The sequence below is a fragment of the Cucurbita pepo genome, chromosome 10, assembly GCF_057944985.1.
Source record: "Cucurbita pepo subsp. pepo isolate OVF chromosome 10, ASM5794498v1, whole genome shotgun sequence".
NCBI lineage: Eukaryota > Viridiplantae > Streptophyta > Magnoliopsida > Cucurbitales > Cucurbitaceae > Cucurbita > Cucurbita pepo.
The window spans coordinates 17,334,098-17,347,429 of record NC_141807.1 but is presented as its reverse complement, the minus strand read 5'-3'; the positions used below and the strand labels follow the sequence as shown (position 1 = coordinate 17,347,429).

The following is a 13,332-nucleotide window of genomic DNA, read 5'->3' as shown; positions in this document are numbered from 1 at the left end:
TTTGCACTTAATGTTGTAGCCCGTAGGTTAAATCAACATGTTTACATTAAATATGGTTATTTATTGTTTTGCCAAAAAAAAAAAAAAAAAGATTGACAACGACGTCGTTTGGCATCCGTACAAGCAACAAACTTTGATGCCATTCACGTTTCCACGATTTTATCTGACGTGGACTTTTTATCATTATACGTGGAATTTGCTTTGTATTTTATTATAAAACAGAAATTTTAAAGAGTTTAATTATAAAATTCACATATGGTTAAAATAAAATTAATGACTTTAAATTTAGACCAATTATATAAATTAAATTAAAATACGTAAAAAAAAATTACTATTTAATTTTTTAAAAATTCACTTCAACCTAAGTCAAAAACATTGTCGTCAGATCATATAAATACCAATATCGAAAGTGTTATCCTTGCCTGAAAATCACTATTGGTCTATCACCTTCATGCTTGGGCTTGTGAAAAAATGTCGCTGCAGTCGAAGCTTGCTTCATTGACACGATGTGATGCGAATGAGTTGTGTCGCACATAACCAGTTAACAAATCGACTTGGTTCTAAACAAAAGGATCCATCCCACTCGATGAACCACCAACCGTGGGTGCTAACCATTGTCGCAAGTGGTCATTTGGAGTTGCGTTAGCCGACATGAGTAATGGTGCAGGGTGAGGAGGCGAGCTTGGATAGATGAGATAGGGCGACTAAATGTTGCATGGTTCATAGTTTAGATCGGTTCCACTCAAACAAATTCAAATTTATTGTTAATTCTATAATATAAATTTTGCTTCCTATACAATTATATATATATTTATTTATTTATTTTATTATTTAATTTCTTTTAATTATTTATTTTTTAAAATAATTTTAATTGTTTTCAAAGGTAATTTTTCAAATATAAAATATATAAATTAACATTTTTCTTTTATTAAAAACACAAATTTAAATATAAACCATGGATCATCATGTTAGATGAACTGTCCATTTTTAGTGGAAGGTCTAATGGCTTTGCTTTGAGTTTTCTCAAGATGACTGTTATACCAATGGAGCTAGTATTCCTCACTTATAAACTTATGATCATTCTCTAAATTAGTCGATGTGGGACTTCCATCATCCAACACCTCCCATCGAACACGACTAACCTATGACGATCATATGTTTATAAGTGAGAAATACTAACTCCATTGGTATAAAACCTTTTGGGGAAGCCCAAAGTAAAGCCACGAGAGCTTATACTCAAAGTGAACAATATCATACCATTGTGGAGAGTCGTGTTCATCAAACAACTCAAAATAAATTTAACCCAAAGTTTGTCTACCTAATCAAAATCTTAACCATAAACTTTTAATTTCCTTGTTCATAATTTTTTTTTTTTTTGAAGAAAAGGACAAATTTTGAGTCAAATTTAATTATTTTTCCGTTTATTTAAGCTTTACCTTCGACCATGAAGTTACCAAAATGCAACAAAATCTTGAACGAAAGAGCCGCAGTTTGAATTGAAACCATAGCTTCCTTTGATATGGAAATCTCAAAATTCAGAGATTCAGCCAAACCTTCCGGAGGAAGCAATTTGGGGATGATTTCTTATTGTTCATCGTCTTCTTGCTTGCCTCATCGAATCTTCAACAGTCAAATCGCTGATTCAGACACCGCGATGTGTTGTCACCATTATCATTATCGTTATCTTCTTCACGTTTCTCAATAAACCCTCTTTCTATTCGCCTCCTCACTTTCATACTTTTCCAACCGATTCGGCTTTCACTTCTTCGTTTATTTGCGTTCTCCTGTGGATCACTCGTTTCTTTTTGTTCCGCTGATTGTGTTACCGCTTTTGTTCTTCTTTCTGTTATCCGTTTCATTCGTTTTCTGATTTGGGGATTTAGTTTCTAGGTTTTCGGAGGCTCCGACTGGTTGCTTGATCGATTTAGTTAAATTTAGGGTTTCTTAATGGATTTCGTTTGGATTTGAGGAGGAGTTCTTCGCCATACTGAGGTTTAGTTCTGACATTTACATTGTTCATCTTCTCATTTGGTGATCATTTTGTTTTCTCCTGCTAATTTATTTTGAAGATCTGAAGAATTTGAGTGTTCTGTTCAATTTGAAGCAATTTTACAGACTTTCTTAACTCTTGATTCATCTGGGGATCAGTTTTTGTTCCCATTGATCGTAGCTATAAACCAATTCTAGTCTGTGGCAGATTGATTGCAGTCCTTTTTAAGAATTATGGACATTAGTAATGATGCTAGTGTTGGTTCCTTTTCTATTGGGCCTTCAACCATTGTTGGTCGAACAGTTGCTTTCAGGATTCTATTTTGTAAATCAGTGTCACAATTGAGGCACCAAATATTTCGTGTATTGCTGCATATCATATATAGACTTAAGGCCCTTGTTGCACCTATATTGTCATGGATGCATCCTAGAAATCCACAGGGGATATTGGCGATGGTGACGATTATTGCTTTTTTGTTGAAACGGTACACGAATGTCAAAGAGCGGGCCGAATTGGCATACCGAAGGAAGTTTTGGAGAAATATGATGAGATCTGCTTTGACTTATGAGGAATGGGCTCATGCTGCTAAAATGCTTGATAAAGAGACTCCGAAAATGAACGAGTCAAACCTTTATGACGTAGAGTTGGTGAGGAACAAGCTTCAAGAGCTTCGTCGTCGACGTCAGGAGGGATCTCTTAGAGATATAATATTTTGGATGAGAGCTGATCTTTTTCGAAATCTTGGTAATATGTGCAACCCTGAATTACACAAGGGTAGGCTTCAAATTCCGAGACTCATAAAGGAATACATAAATGAGGTTTCGACTCAGTTGAGATTGGTTTGTGACTCGGATTCGGAGGAGCTGTTATTGGAAGAGAAGCTTGCGTTCATGCATGAAACGAGGCATGCGTTCGGGAGGACTGCTCTACTCTTAAGTGGAGGTGCTTCACTAGGAGCTTTTCATACAGGAGTTGTTAAAACTCTAGTAGAGAATAAACTTTTGCCTAGAATAATTGCTGGTTCGAGTGTGGGATCCATCATGTGTGCTGTGGTTGCCACTAGGTCCTGGCCTGAGCTACAAAGCTTCTTTGAGGATTCATGGCATTCATTACAGTTTTTTGACCAGATGGGTGGTATTTTTACTGTGGTAAGGAGGGTAATGATACAAGGCGCTGTTCACGAGATTCGACAATTACAAATGATGTTAAGACAGCTCACCAGCAACCTAACTTTTCAGGAAGCTTACGACATGACGGGGAGAATTCTTGGGATAACGGTTTGTTCTCCCAGGAAGCACGAGCCGCCTAGATGTCTAAACTACTTGACATCTCCTCATGTTGTGATATGGAGTGCTGTGACAGCATCTTGTGCATTCCCGGGCCTTTTTGAGGCTCAAGAATTAATGGCCAAGAACAGGAGTGGAGAGCTTGTTCCCTATCATCCGCCATTTAATTTGGATCCTGAGGAGGGCTCGGGCTCATCTGCGCGTCGCTGGAGAGATGGCAGCTTGGAGATTGATTTACCAATGATGCAATTGAAAGAATTGTTCAATGTTAACCATTTTATTGTCAGTCAAGCAAATCCCCATATTGCACCATTATTGCGAATGAAAGAATTCATCAGAGCTTATGGTGGAAATTTTGCTGCCAAGGTATGCCAACTTAAACTCGGAACCTTGTTTTCTATTTGTTCTGACTACTTTTCTTCAATGTTCATATTTTCTTGCGTTGTTGTCCAAAACAAGTATGCTAACTTTGTTTGGGGCCAAATAAAACAAAAAACGGTAACTGTTCGTGGGATCCCACATCGGTTGGAGAGGAGAACGAAACATTCCTTATATGGGTGTGGAAACCTCTCCCTATAGATGTGTTTTAAAACCGTGAGGCTGACGGCGATACATAACGGGCCAAAGCGGACAATATCTGCTTGCGGTGGGCTTGAGCTGTTACTAATGGTATCAGAGCTAGACATCGGCCAATGTGCCAACGAGGACACTAGACCCCAAGGGGGGTGGATCGTGAGATCCCACACCCCTCTGAGAGGGGAACGAAGCATTCCTTATAAGGGTGTGGAGACCTCTCCCTATAAGACGCGTTTTAAAACCGTGAGACTGACAGCAATACGTAATGGGTCAAAGCGTGTAATATCTGCTAATGGTAGGTTGGGGCTGTCACTAATGGTATCAGGTCCAAACATCGGGTAGTGTGCCAGTGAGGACGCTGGGCCCCAAGAGGGGTGGATTGTGAGATACCACATCGCTTGGAGAGGGAAACGAAGCATTCCTTATAAGGTGTGGAAACCTCTCCCTATTAGACATGTTTTAAAACGGTGAGGTTGATGGCGATACGTAATAGGCCAAAGCGGACAATATTTACTAGCAATGGGCTTGGGCTTGGTCTGTTACAATGTTGTGAATTGTTTGTTCTCTGATTCTCATGAGCTGCTTGGACATTTAGTTGAAGATATCCTTAGTTTTCCCCTTTTTATAAGAATCCAAATGTTCAATATATATCAAAAATAGAATACATTGACCATTTGATTTATCTTTTCATATACTGCTGTGTGACATTTTCAATTAATCAACCTGTTTATGACCCGTGTTATTTATCTATCTATCATTTGTAATTTTCTCATGGTCAGAATTTTCATGATATTGTTATGTAGCTCGCTCATCTTGTCGAAATGGAGGTGAAGCATAGATGCAACCAAGTTTTGGAGCTCGGTTTTCGATTGGGAGGAATTGCAAGGCTTTTTGCTCAAGATTGGGAAGGCGATGTCACCGTTGTCATGCCCGCTACCCTTGCTCAGGTATTTTCGTGTTAGAAAACACTACAAGTTTCAACGACTTATAAGAATGGTCGCACAATGTTAGACCAAATAATTACTAGCATAACCGAGTTTAAACGTCGAATATGTAGCATTGATGATTCTTTTTCGTTACAGTACTCCAAAATTATACAAAATCCTACGCATTTGGATCTTCAAAAGTCGGCCAACCAAGGTAGGAGGTGCACCTGGGAGAAGCTGTCAGCAATAAAAGCCAATTGTGGCATTGAGCTTGCTCTAGATGAATGTGTTGCAATTCTCAACCATATGCGACGGCTGAAAAGGAGCGCCGAAAGAGCTGCTGCTGCCGCTGCTGCTACCGGTACCACCTCACATGGCCCTTCGATCCCAGTCAAGTTCAGTGCTTCAAGAAGAATTCCCTCCTGGAACTGCATAGCACGAGAAAACTCAACTGGTTCGCTCGAAGAAGAATACCTGACTGATACTCCGACGACACACCATCATGGTGTTGGTGGATCGATAGGTGCAGGATCCTCCAGTAGAATGTTGCGAACTCACCGTAGTATGTTTGAGGCTAGCGATAGCGAATCCGAAAATATCGATTTGAATACTTGGACTAGGTCGGGTGGGCCATTAATGAGGACAGCCTCAGCTAATAAGTTCATCGACTTCGTTCAGAATTTGGATCTTGATGACCTCAACAAAGGTTTGGTAGCTAATTCCAACGTGTTTCAGCCAGTTGGTAGTAGCCAAAATTCTCAAAGTCCTCGAACCATGTCTGAGCGGAGTTCAGAGAGCCCAGATTTCGACGCACGGGAGCTCAGCAATCGAGTTTCTTCGAGCATTCTTTTAAATGAAGGAGACTTTTTGCAGCCAGAAAGAATACCAAACGGGATCGTTTTCAACATCGTAAAGAAGGAAGATTTGACTTTGACAAATAGGAGCCATGATTCCGAAACTCAAAACAGCGAAGTTGAATGCTTGCAAATCGACTGTTCGGACAAGTATATCGATGCTAGCTCGGCATCTGATTTCGATGATGGCAATGAAGAAGATGTTACACCAAAAGCCTGCTTACAGGAATCATCTCCCGAAAACGATCTGTCGAATCATTCCGAGCAACTACACGATGGCCGAGACCAGGTATCTATGGATTCTTAATTTCGTCGAGCTCGTTTGTACAAGCATGTGTTGTGTTCTGTAGTTGTTAGGAGATGGGAAGAACAAAAGAAACTCCATACCTTCTAATCACACACTGAAATATACACTTAGTTTTGAGGGATTTCATTGTGGAATTGTGAATATATCAAAGCGTTGTTAGGGATGTATGTCATGTAAATAGGCAAAAAGAACTGAAGGGTTCATGGTAACATGGATGCTATCTTTTCTCTGATAGATGAATAAATATTTTTGGTTTTGGTTGGTAGCTGTTGTATATCCTCGATCCTCGTTCGAAAAGTTAGAAATTCGAATTTCTTCGTTCGTTTATAGCTTTTATATGTGCTACTCGACAACTTCTTGAACTATGAAGGTTGCTAGTGACTTAAAACTTAAAATTCGTGCTTGTAAAACGATCTTAAGGTTCCCACGTTGTAACTCCACATTGGTTGGAGAGGGGAACGATCATTCCTTATAAGGGTGTGAAAACCTATTGTAACGGCCCAAACCAACCGCTAGCAGATATCGTTTTCTTTGGACTTTCCCTTTCGAGCTTTTCCTCAAGGTTTTCAAAACACGGCTAGGGAGAGATTTCTACACTCTTATAAAGAGTGTTTCGTTCAACTCTCCAATCGATGTGAGATCTCACACTTATCCCTAACAAACACGTTTTAAAACTGTGAGGCTAACGTCGATATGTAACGGGTCAAAGCAGACAATATCTATTAGTGGTGGGATTGGACTATTACAGTTCTACGAACGTGAAAGGATGCACTAAATGAGGACGTAATTGTATGGAGGGTTTCTTGGAAACTTACTACCAATATTTTAAAGGTTTTGGTTTTGTTTTGATTTGTTTTGTCTTTTTGATGACACATTCTCTTTGGATGAAGACATTGCCATGTGAACATCATATCATTGTTGCTTTCATCTTGGTATTTGGAATCCAGCTGCCTTTTGCTTTCTTCATCTCTTTTTCTTCCTTCCAAATTTATATTCGTGGCTACGAGTAAACCGGATATATTGAATTGAATTGAATTTTTTTTTTGGACCCATTCAAAATTTTAGGTTGGTTGGATTGTTAAGTCGAGTAATTCAAATAGAGTTCACGACTCAACCCAACTTAACCTTCTATTTTCGAGTTGAGTTAGATTGAATTGTCAAAATGTTTTCGGGATAAGGGTTGAAGATGGAGTTTCTGTTTGCAAGCGGGAAGCAAGCAATGCGATTAAGATTTGGGTGATTCACCCCAGTGTCCAAATTTATATGTGGCTACGCGTAAATCAAATATGTTGGATTGAGTTGGAAAAATCTTTTAGATCAATTCGAAATTTTAGGTTGGTTTGATTGGTGATCCGAGTAATTCAGATAGAGTTCACGACTCAACCCAACCTAACCCTCTATTTTCGGATTAGGTTAGATTGAATTTTCGGGATAAGGGCTGAAGATGGAGTTTCAGTTTGCAATCGAGAAGTGAGCAATTCGATCAAGATCTGGGTTATTCACCCCATTTCACTAGTGTCGAAATAGGCCAACTAACATGTGAAACACTCCGTCGGAGGAGTACGGTTGCAAGACTAAACAAAAGAAACCTCATTTGGTCAAACTCGAGCAATAGGACTTTTTTTGCTTCTACTAGATGAAATTATACCCATTATATTTTCTTCAAACTCTTATCCTTTTCTATCTATCATTATAGGCCTTGTCAGCTTTCCATAATTATTTTTTAAAAAAACTATTCAAAATTATTTTCTTCCAAATTTATATGTGGACGTTGAATTGAGTTGAAAAAATCTTTTAGACCCATTCAAAATTTTAGGTTGGCTGGATTGATCCAAATAATACAGATAGAGTTCACGACTCAACCCAACTTAACCCTCTATTTTCAAGTTGGATTAGATTGAGTTGTCGAGATGTTTCGAGATAAGGGCTGAAGATGGAGTTTCTGTTTGCAATCGGGAAGAAAGCAATGCGATCAAGATCTGGGTGATTCACCCCATTTCACTAGTGTCGAAATAGGCCAGCTAACACGTGAAACACTTCGTCAGAGGAGTACGGTTGCAAGACCGAGCAAAAGAAGCCTCCTTTGGTTAAACTCGAGTAATAACAAAAAAAAAAAAGACTTGTTTTGCTCCTACTAGATGAATTTATTATACTCAATATATTTCTTCCAATTCAAAAGCTATAAACTCTACCTTTTTCCATCTCGACACTTTCCATAATAATTTTTAAAAAATCATATTTATCCATAATACATGTTATATTAATTACTAAAATCTCATAAACTTTAAATATCAAACATTCACCAGTCACAACTCATCACTAACCTCGGTTACAAACGTCAAATATTCTTAATTTTCATAATAGTTTTAAAAGTAAGGTAGTGTAGGACAGGGTTCGGTTGTAACTCTATTTTCGAGTTTATTAGGTTGACACTACTGATCTGGATTTTTTATTTTCCAAAGATTCAATTCATCCCAAACCGAAAACAAAAAATCTAATCTAACCCAACCCGACTTTTATCATTTGGATTGGGTAGTCCAGGTTGGTCAGGTTCTTAATTAAAACATCATTAATACGGGACTTATTAAATACAAAATTGAAAAATATACTAATATCACACTTTAGATAAATTATGAACGAGCGATAATATATTATTCACAAACCAATAATAATGAGCGATATATTACTGATATATTATCAATATATTAAATATGTAGCTTTTATTTGTGGTCGAATTTCAAGATTGAACATCGAAAGGATAGAGCTTAACTTTTTCACGGTGTATTTTAGTAAAATATTGCGACTTTCGTGGCTTAACAAAAACGAAATTAGACAATGTAAATATAAAAATTAAAATGAATAAAAAAATACACCATCGATCTACTTTTAATTTATAATATCGATAAACTTAATGTAATATATGATAAGGAATCAACTACAAGGGGAATAAGATTTAGATTACCTTGTTGATCGTATATCTCAAGACAAGAACACTTGATTGAGATTCGAGTCACTCCACAAGTAAGATCGATCATGTCTTAGCTTAAATGATTCTTGTTGATCAAATATCTCAACGCAAGAACACTTGTTTGAGATTCGAATCATTCCACAAGCAAGATTGATCATGTCGAGCTTGAATGATTCTACATGCAACCTAAACTACATAGAATTGCAAAGAAACTTAGCCATTGGCTAAAGAGAACACACATGCTTCTTTTACTATATTTTCCAAGTCTACAACGTACATGACTTTGTGTAGCCTCAAAATGAAACTACTAAAGGCATTCCAAGAGCGGTAACATTCATACTTAATGACCATAATTATAACTCTAAATTTAAATTACATTAATGAAATACAGTAACTCTGAATTGTAATCCACCCAAAATTTAAAACATGAAACTTCATTGTTCTTCAATGTGGCATGAATTGAAATATCTTTTGATAATTTCAACAATATTTTCTTCACATCTTCATTGAAGCATATTGTATGATTGATGTCTCATGGTTCGTATCAAATTTGGTATATTAGTTGTATAGTAATTATAAGATTATCAACTAATGTTCAAATAGGTTTGGATTTAGACGAGGATAAGATAAAATTGGAATAATAAAAGTATAAATAAATAAATAAATAAAAGTTAGGGCTATATTTGCAATTTTTTGTATTATTGTAAAGAAATTAAAAACTAAATTAAGATAATAATAAAATTAATTATTATTTTTTTTAAAATTGAGTCATAAATTAATGGATGAGTGCAAGCTACATGGCCATTCACTTGTCAATCATATTTATTAAAAAAATAAATAAATAATAATTATAGTGTGAAATCTAATCAACCAAAAGTTGATTTTTTATTATTATTTATTTTCAACAAAAATCAGGAGAATTTAAATCTAATTAATTGAATTATATTTAAAGTAGACTAATTTTAAGTATTATTAAAATATATGAATTGAAAGTAGTTGAATTATTGACTTTTAAAAAAAAAAAATATATATATACATATATATATATATATATATATATATATATATATATATATATATACACGTATTGACTTAATATTTATACGACTTCCACAAACACAATTTCAACACCGTACAGAATTTTCTAATACTTTCTTTTCTTTTTAATAAATAACAAGATTCGAACCAAAATAATGTGAGATCCCACGTTCGTTGGTTGTAGAGAGAAACGAAACATTTCGTATAAGGGTGTGAAAACCTCTTTCTAGCAGATATGTTTTAAAATTGTAAGGTTGATGGCGATACGTAATAGGACAAAGTGAATATTATGGCTGTTACAAATAGTATCAGAGTCCGTCATCGGACAGTGTACCAGTGAAGACGCTAGACCCCAAAAGAGTAGATTGTGAGGGAACGAAACAATCTGTATAAACGTGTGGAAACTTTTCTCTAACATACGCGTTTTAATAATACGCGTTTCAATGGATGGATGTAATAAACTTAATTTGGGGGTTTTAATAAATATGAGCAACACTCGTATCTAAATTGTGAAATCCCATTAATGGGGTAAGAACGTGGCTAAATTAATAAAAATATCTTTGAATTTAGTATTTTATTTAAAAATATATCTTTAAATTTTTAAAATTGGTAATAATATTTTTAAATTTAAAATTTTTTTAAAAATATATTCTTACTATTAATTTTAAATGAAAATTATAGTATTTTGTCTTTTATGTTAAAAAAAAAAAAAATCCATTAATATCTTTTAAAAAAAATTCATTAATATATTTCCACATGTTTCATCATTAATCTTCGACCTTAAATTTTTTTATTAATACCTTTCTAATTTTTTTTAAACAATTTAAAAATACTTTTATTATTAATACTATAATTAAAAATATTAATAAAATTTTAAAAGTAGCATTCCACTCTTTACCTTTATAAAAAAGAATAAAAAAAATTATTACCGTTAATATATAGACAAAAATCGTTTATCTATAATATTTTAATATTATTTTAAAAAATTTATGGATATTTTTAAAACGTGGTACGTAAAAATATTTTTAAATTTATTAAAAAAGCTATAAAGATTTTTTTAAATTTTAAAAAAGTTTAATAATATTAATCAAACTTTTCAAATTCAAAAGTTTTTTTTTAAGTTAAACCATGTTTTTTTTTTTCTGAAAACTTTGCATAACAATAAAAGGGTTTTTTTTTTTTTTTTTTTTTAATTTTTTAAAATTTTAAAAATATTATTAAAACTGTTGAAAGTTTAAAAATATTTTATTAATTTAATTAGACATTATTAATTAACCACTATAGTTTTTAGTATAATAAAGTTATTAACTTTTTCTTAGTTTCTTTTGGTTAATTCTTATAAATATATGTATTTTTTTTAAGACTTATTCATATTTATTTGAATTTTAAAATGAACTAAATATCAATTTTGTTTTTATGAAAGGTGACAAATTTATCGTTGATTTTTAAAATTAATTTCCAACATAATTCAATAAATTAAAATATTATATTATCCACAAAGATTAAAATATTTAAATTTTCATAAATTTTTAGATGTGACAGGTGAATATTCATAATTTATTATTTTCATTATTTTGAGATACTAGTAGTTCTTAATAATAATTATTATTATCATTAAAAAAAAATAGGGATGAAATGGAAAAAATTATAGATGGATTAAAAATATATATCTTTTAGAGTTGTTATAATTTATTATTTTTTAATATTTATTTATTTTTTTGCTATAATAAAAAAATAAATTAATTAGTTTGGAGATTCTAATTATAATATTTAAACTAAAAAAAATTATGTGGTAGATTTTTTATTTTATTTTAATTATTAAAGATTACTTTGCAAACTCAAAATCTTTAATGATTACGTAAACTTTAACACGTGTACCATTGTAAAATTTAGAGAATTAGCTTTGTAGAAGTTTGAACTTGAAATTGATGTCATGGGTACACATACGTTGATTTGGATTTCAAAGGATAAAATCGAACTTTCATTGTGGATAATTTGGTGACACCAACGTAAGCTAATCAGGTCAGTGACCTTACTTTTGGAGTTAGATAATTGAATGATGCATGATGGTGTATGTCCCGTGGCCCATGCATGCACCATATTATTTATGTTATGTGATTGTGTTCTATGTAATGACATATGATGCTATGACATGTATGCATGTGATATCCATTATGTCATATTGTAATTGAAATGAACTACTATGTTCATCATGTTATGTATTTCATGTAAAGTTATGTGATAGATTATGTGATGAATGCTATGTATACATGATGCATATATGCCATGGATGAAAGAAACAAAGAGAATGATGTTAGTGTTATGCTATGAATAAAAACCATGGAAACCTCATACATGTATGCATGTCATATGCATCGAGATACTTTTCCGTTATGTTATGCTAGTACGGACGTATATTTTCGATGTTTATGTTTCTCATGATATCATGCGAGCCTTTTCTTTTCTGTGGTGTCTGATGGTGTGTTAGCTCGTTGTGCTTGACCAAGTCAGGCCTAGGGATATGTATACAAGCCCGCTTGGTGGGTCCATGTGTGCGTGCATGGGTCGTGTATGGGGAAGTACCACATATCCAACCCTGCCCAGAACTGGAAAGAGCCGAAGGTCATGTTACTATTTTAAAGGATAGGTCTCAATCATGTTATGTGTGTGATTGCACTACTAACTCCAACAATAGGGTGACTTATTGAGTATTTCTTATAATACTCAAGTCACGTGCTACTCTTATATTTTTCAGGTAAAGGCAAAGCACCACTGCACGGATAACGGCGAATGCTGGAATGACCATAGAAGTCATGATAGGGCAGTAGTATGCATTAAGTTTCATTTAGTAGTTGATAGATGATTTGTTTCATTTTTCATATTGAAGACTATGTTATTTCAAATTTCTTGTTTTGAATTAAATGTGTATGTCCATGGTTTCATTTTAAAGTGTTTAATATGAATCTTCGCATATGTATATAAAGCATGGATGTGGTGATGTCACTAATTTAGTGCAAGAAAAATGCATGTGGTGATGTCACTAATTTAGTGCAAGAAAAATTAGGAGCGTTACACTATGAGTAACTTGATCTCCGTAAATTTTTCACAAGGAATCTCTTCTCTAATCTCCGTAAATTTTTCACGAGGAATCTCTGCCCTGATCTCCATAAAAATAAATGAAAAAAATTTCAGCGATGGAGAATGGAGTAAGTTGCGGGAATGGAAAAGCCTTCCCGTCCCCACCCCGCCCCATAGACATCTCTAGTTATAAGAAATATTTTGTAACACTCCAATTTTTCTAATGGAATAGAGATATCATTACATTACATGATAGGACTATTATGTATTGAAGATTCATTTAAAACATTGCATAGACTTAAAAATTCA

The 13,332-nt window shown here is 34.0% G+C and overlaps 1 protein-coding gene across 1 annotated transcript; it reads left to right on the top strand.

Annotated features, from left to right (window-relative positions):
* The first annotated feature begins 1,452 nt into the window (after positions 1-1,452).
* LOC111803394 (triacylglycerol lipase SDP1) lies at positions 1,453-6,204 on the top strand. The gene is made up of 3 exons (XM_023687769.2): positions 1,453-3,642; positions 4,656-4,799; positions 4,935-6,204. The coding sequence occupies exons 1-3, from the start codon at positions 2,224-2,226 to the stop codon at positions 5,937-5,939; spliced, it is 2,568 nt and encodes an 855-aa protein (XP_023543537.2). The 5' UTR covers positions 1,453-2,223; the 3' UTR covers positions 5,940-6,204.
* Positions 6,205-13,332: the final 7,128 nt, after the last annotated feature.

Excerpts from the sequence above, each read along its gene's own strand:
- LOC111803394 (XM_023687769.2), top strand. The coding sequence starts at position 2,224 with ATGGACATTAGTAATGATGCTAGTGTTGGTTCCTTTTCTATTGGGCCT. Across the intron at positions 3,643-4,655 it reads GTGGAAATTTTGCTGCCAAG|CTCGCTCATCTTGTCGAAAT; the intron begins GTATGCCAACTT and ends ATTGTTATGTAG. Across the intron at positions 4,800-4,934 it reads TGCCCGCTACCCTTGCTCAG|TACTCCAAAATTATACAAAA; the intron begins GTATTTTCGTGT and ends TTTTCGTTACAG.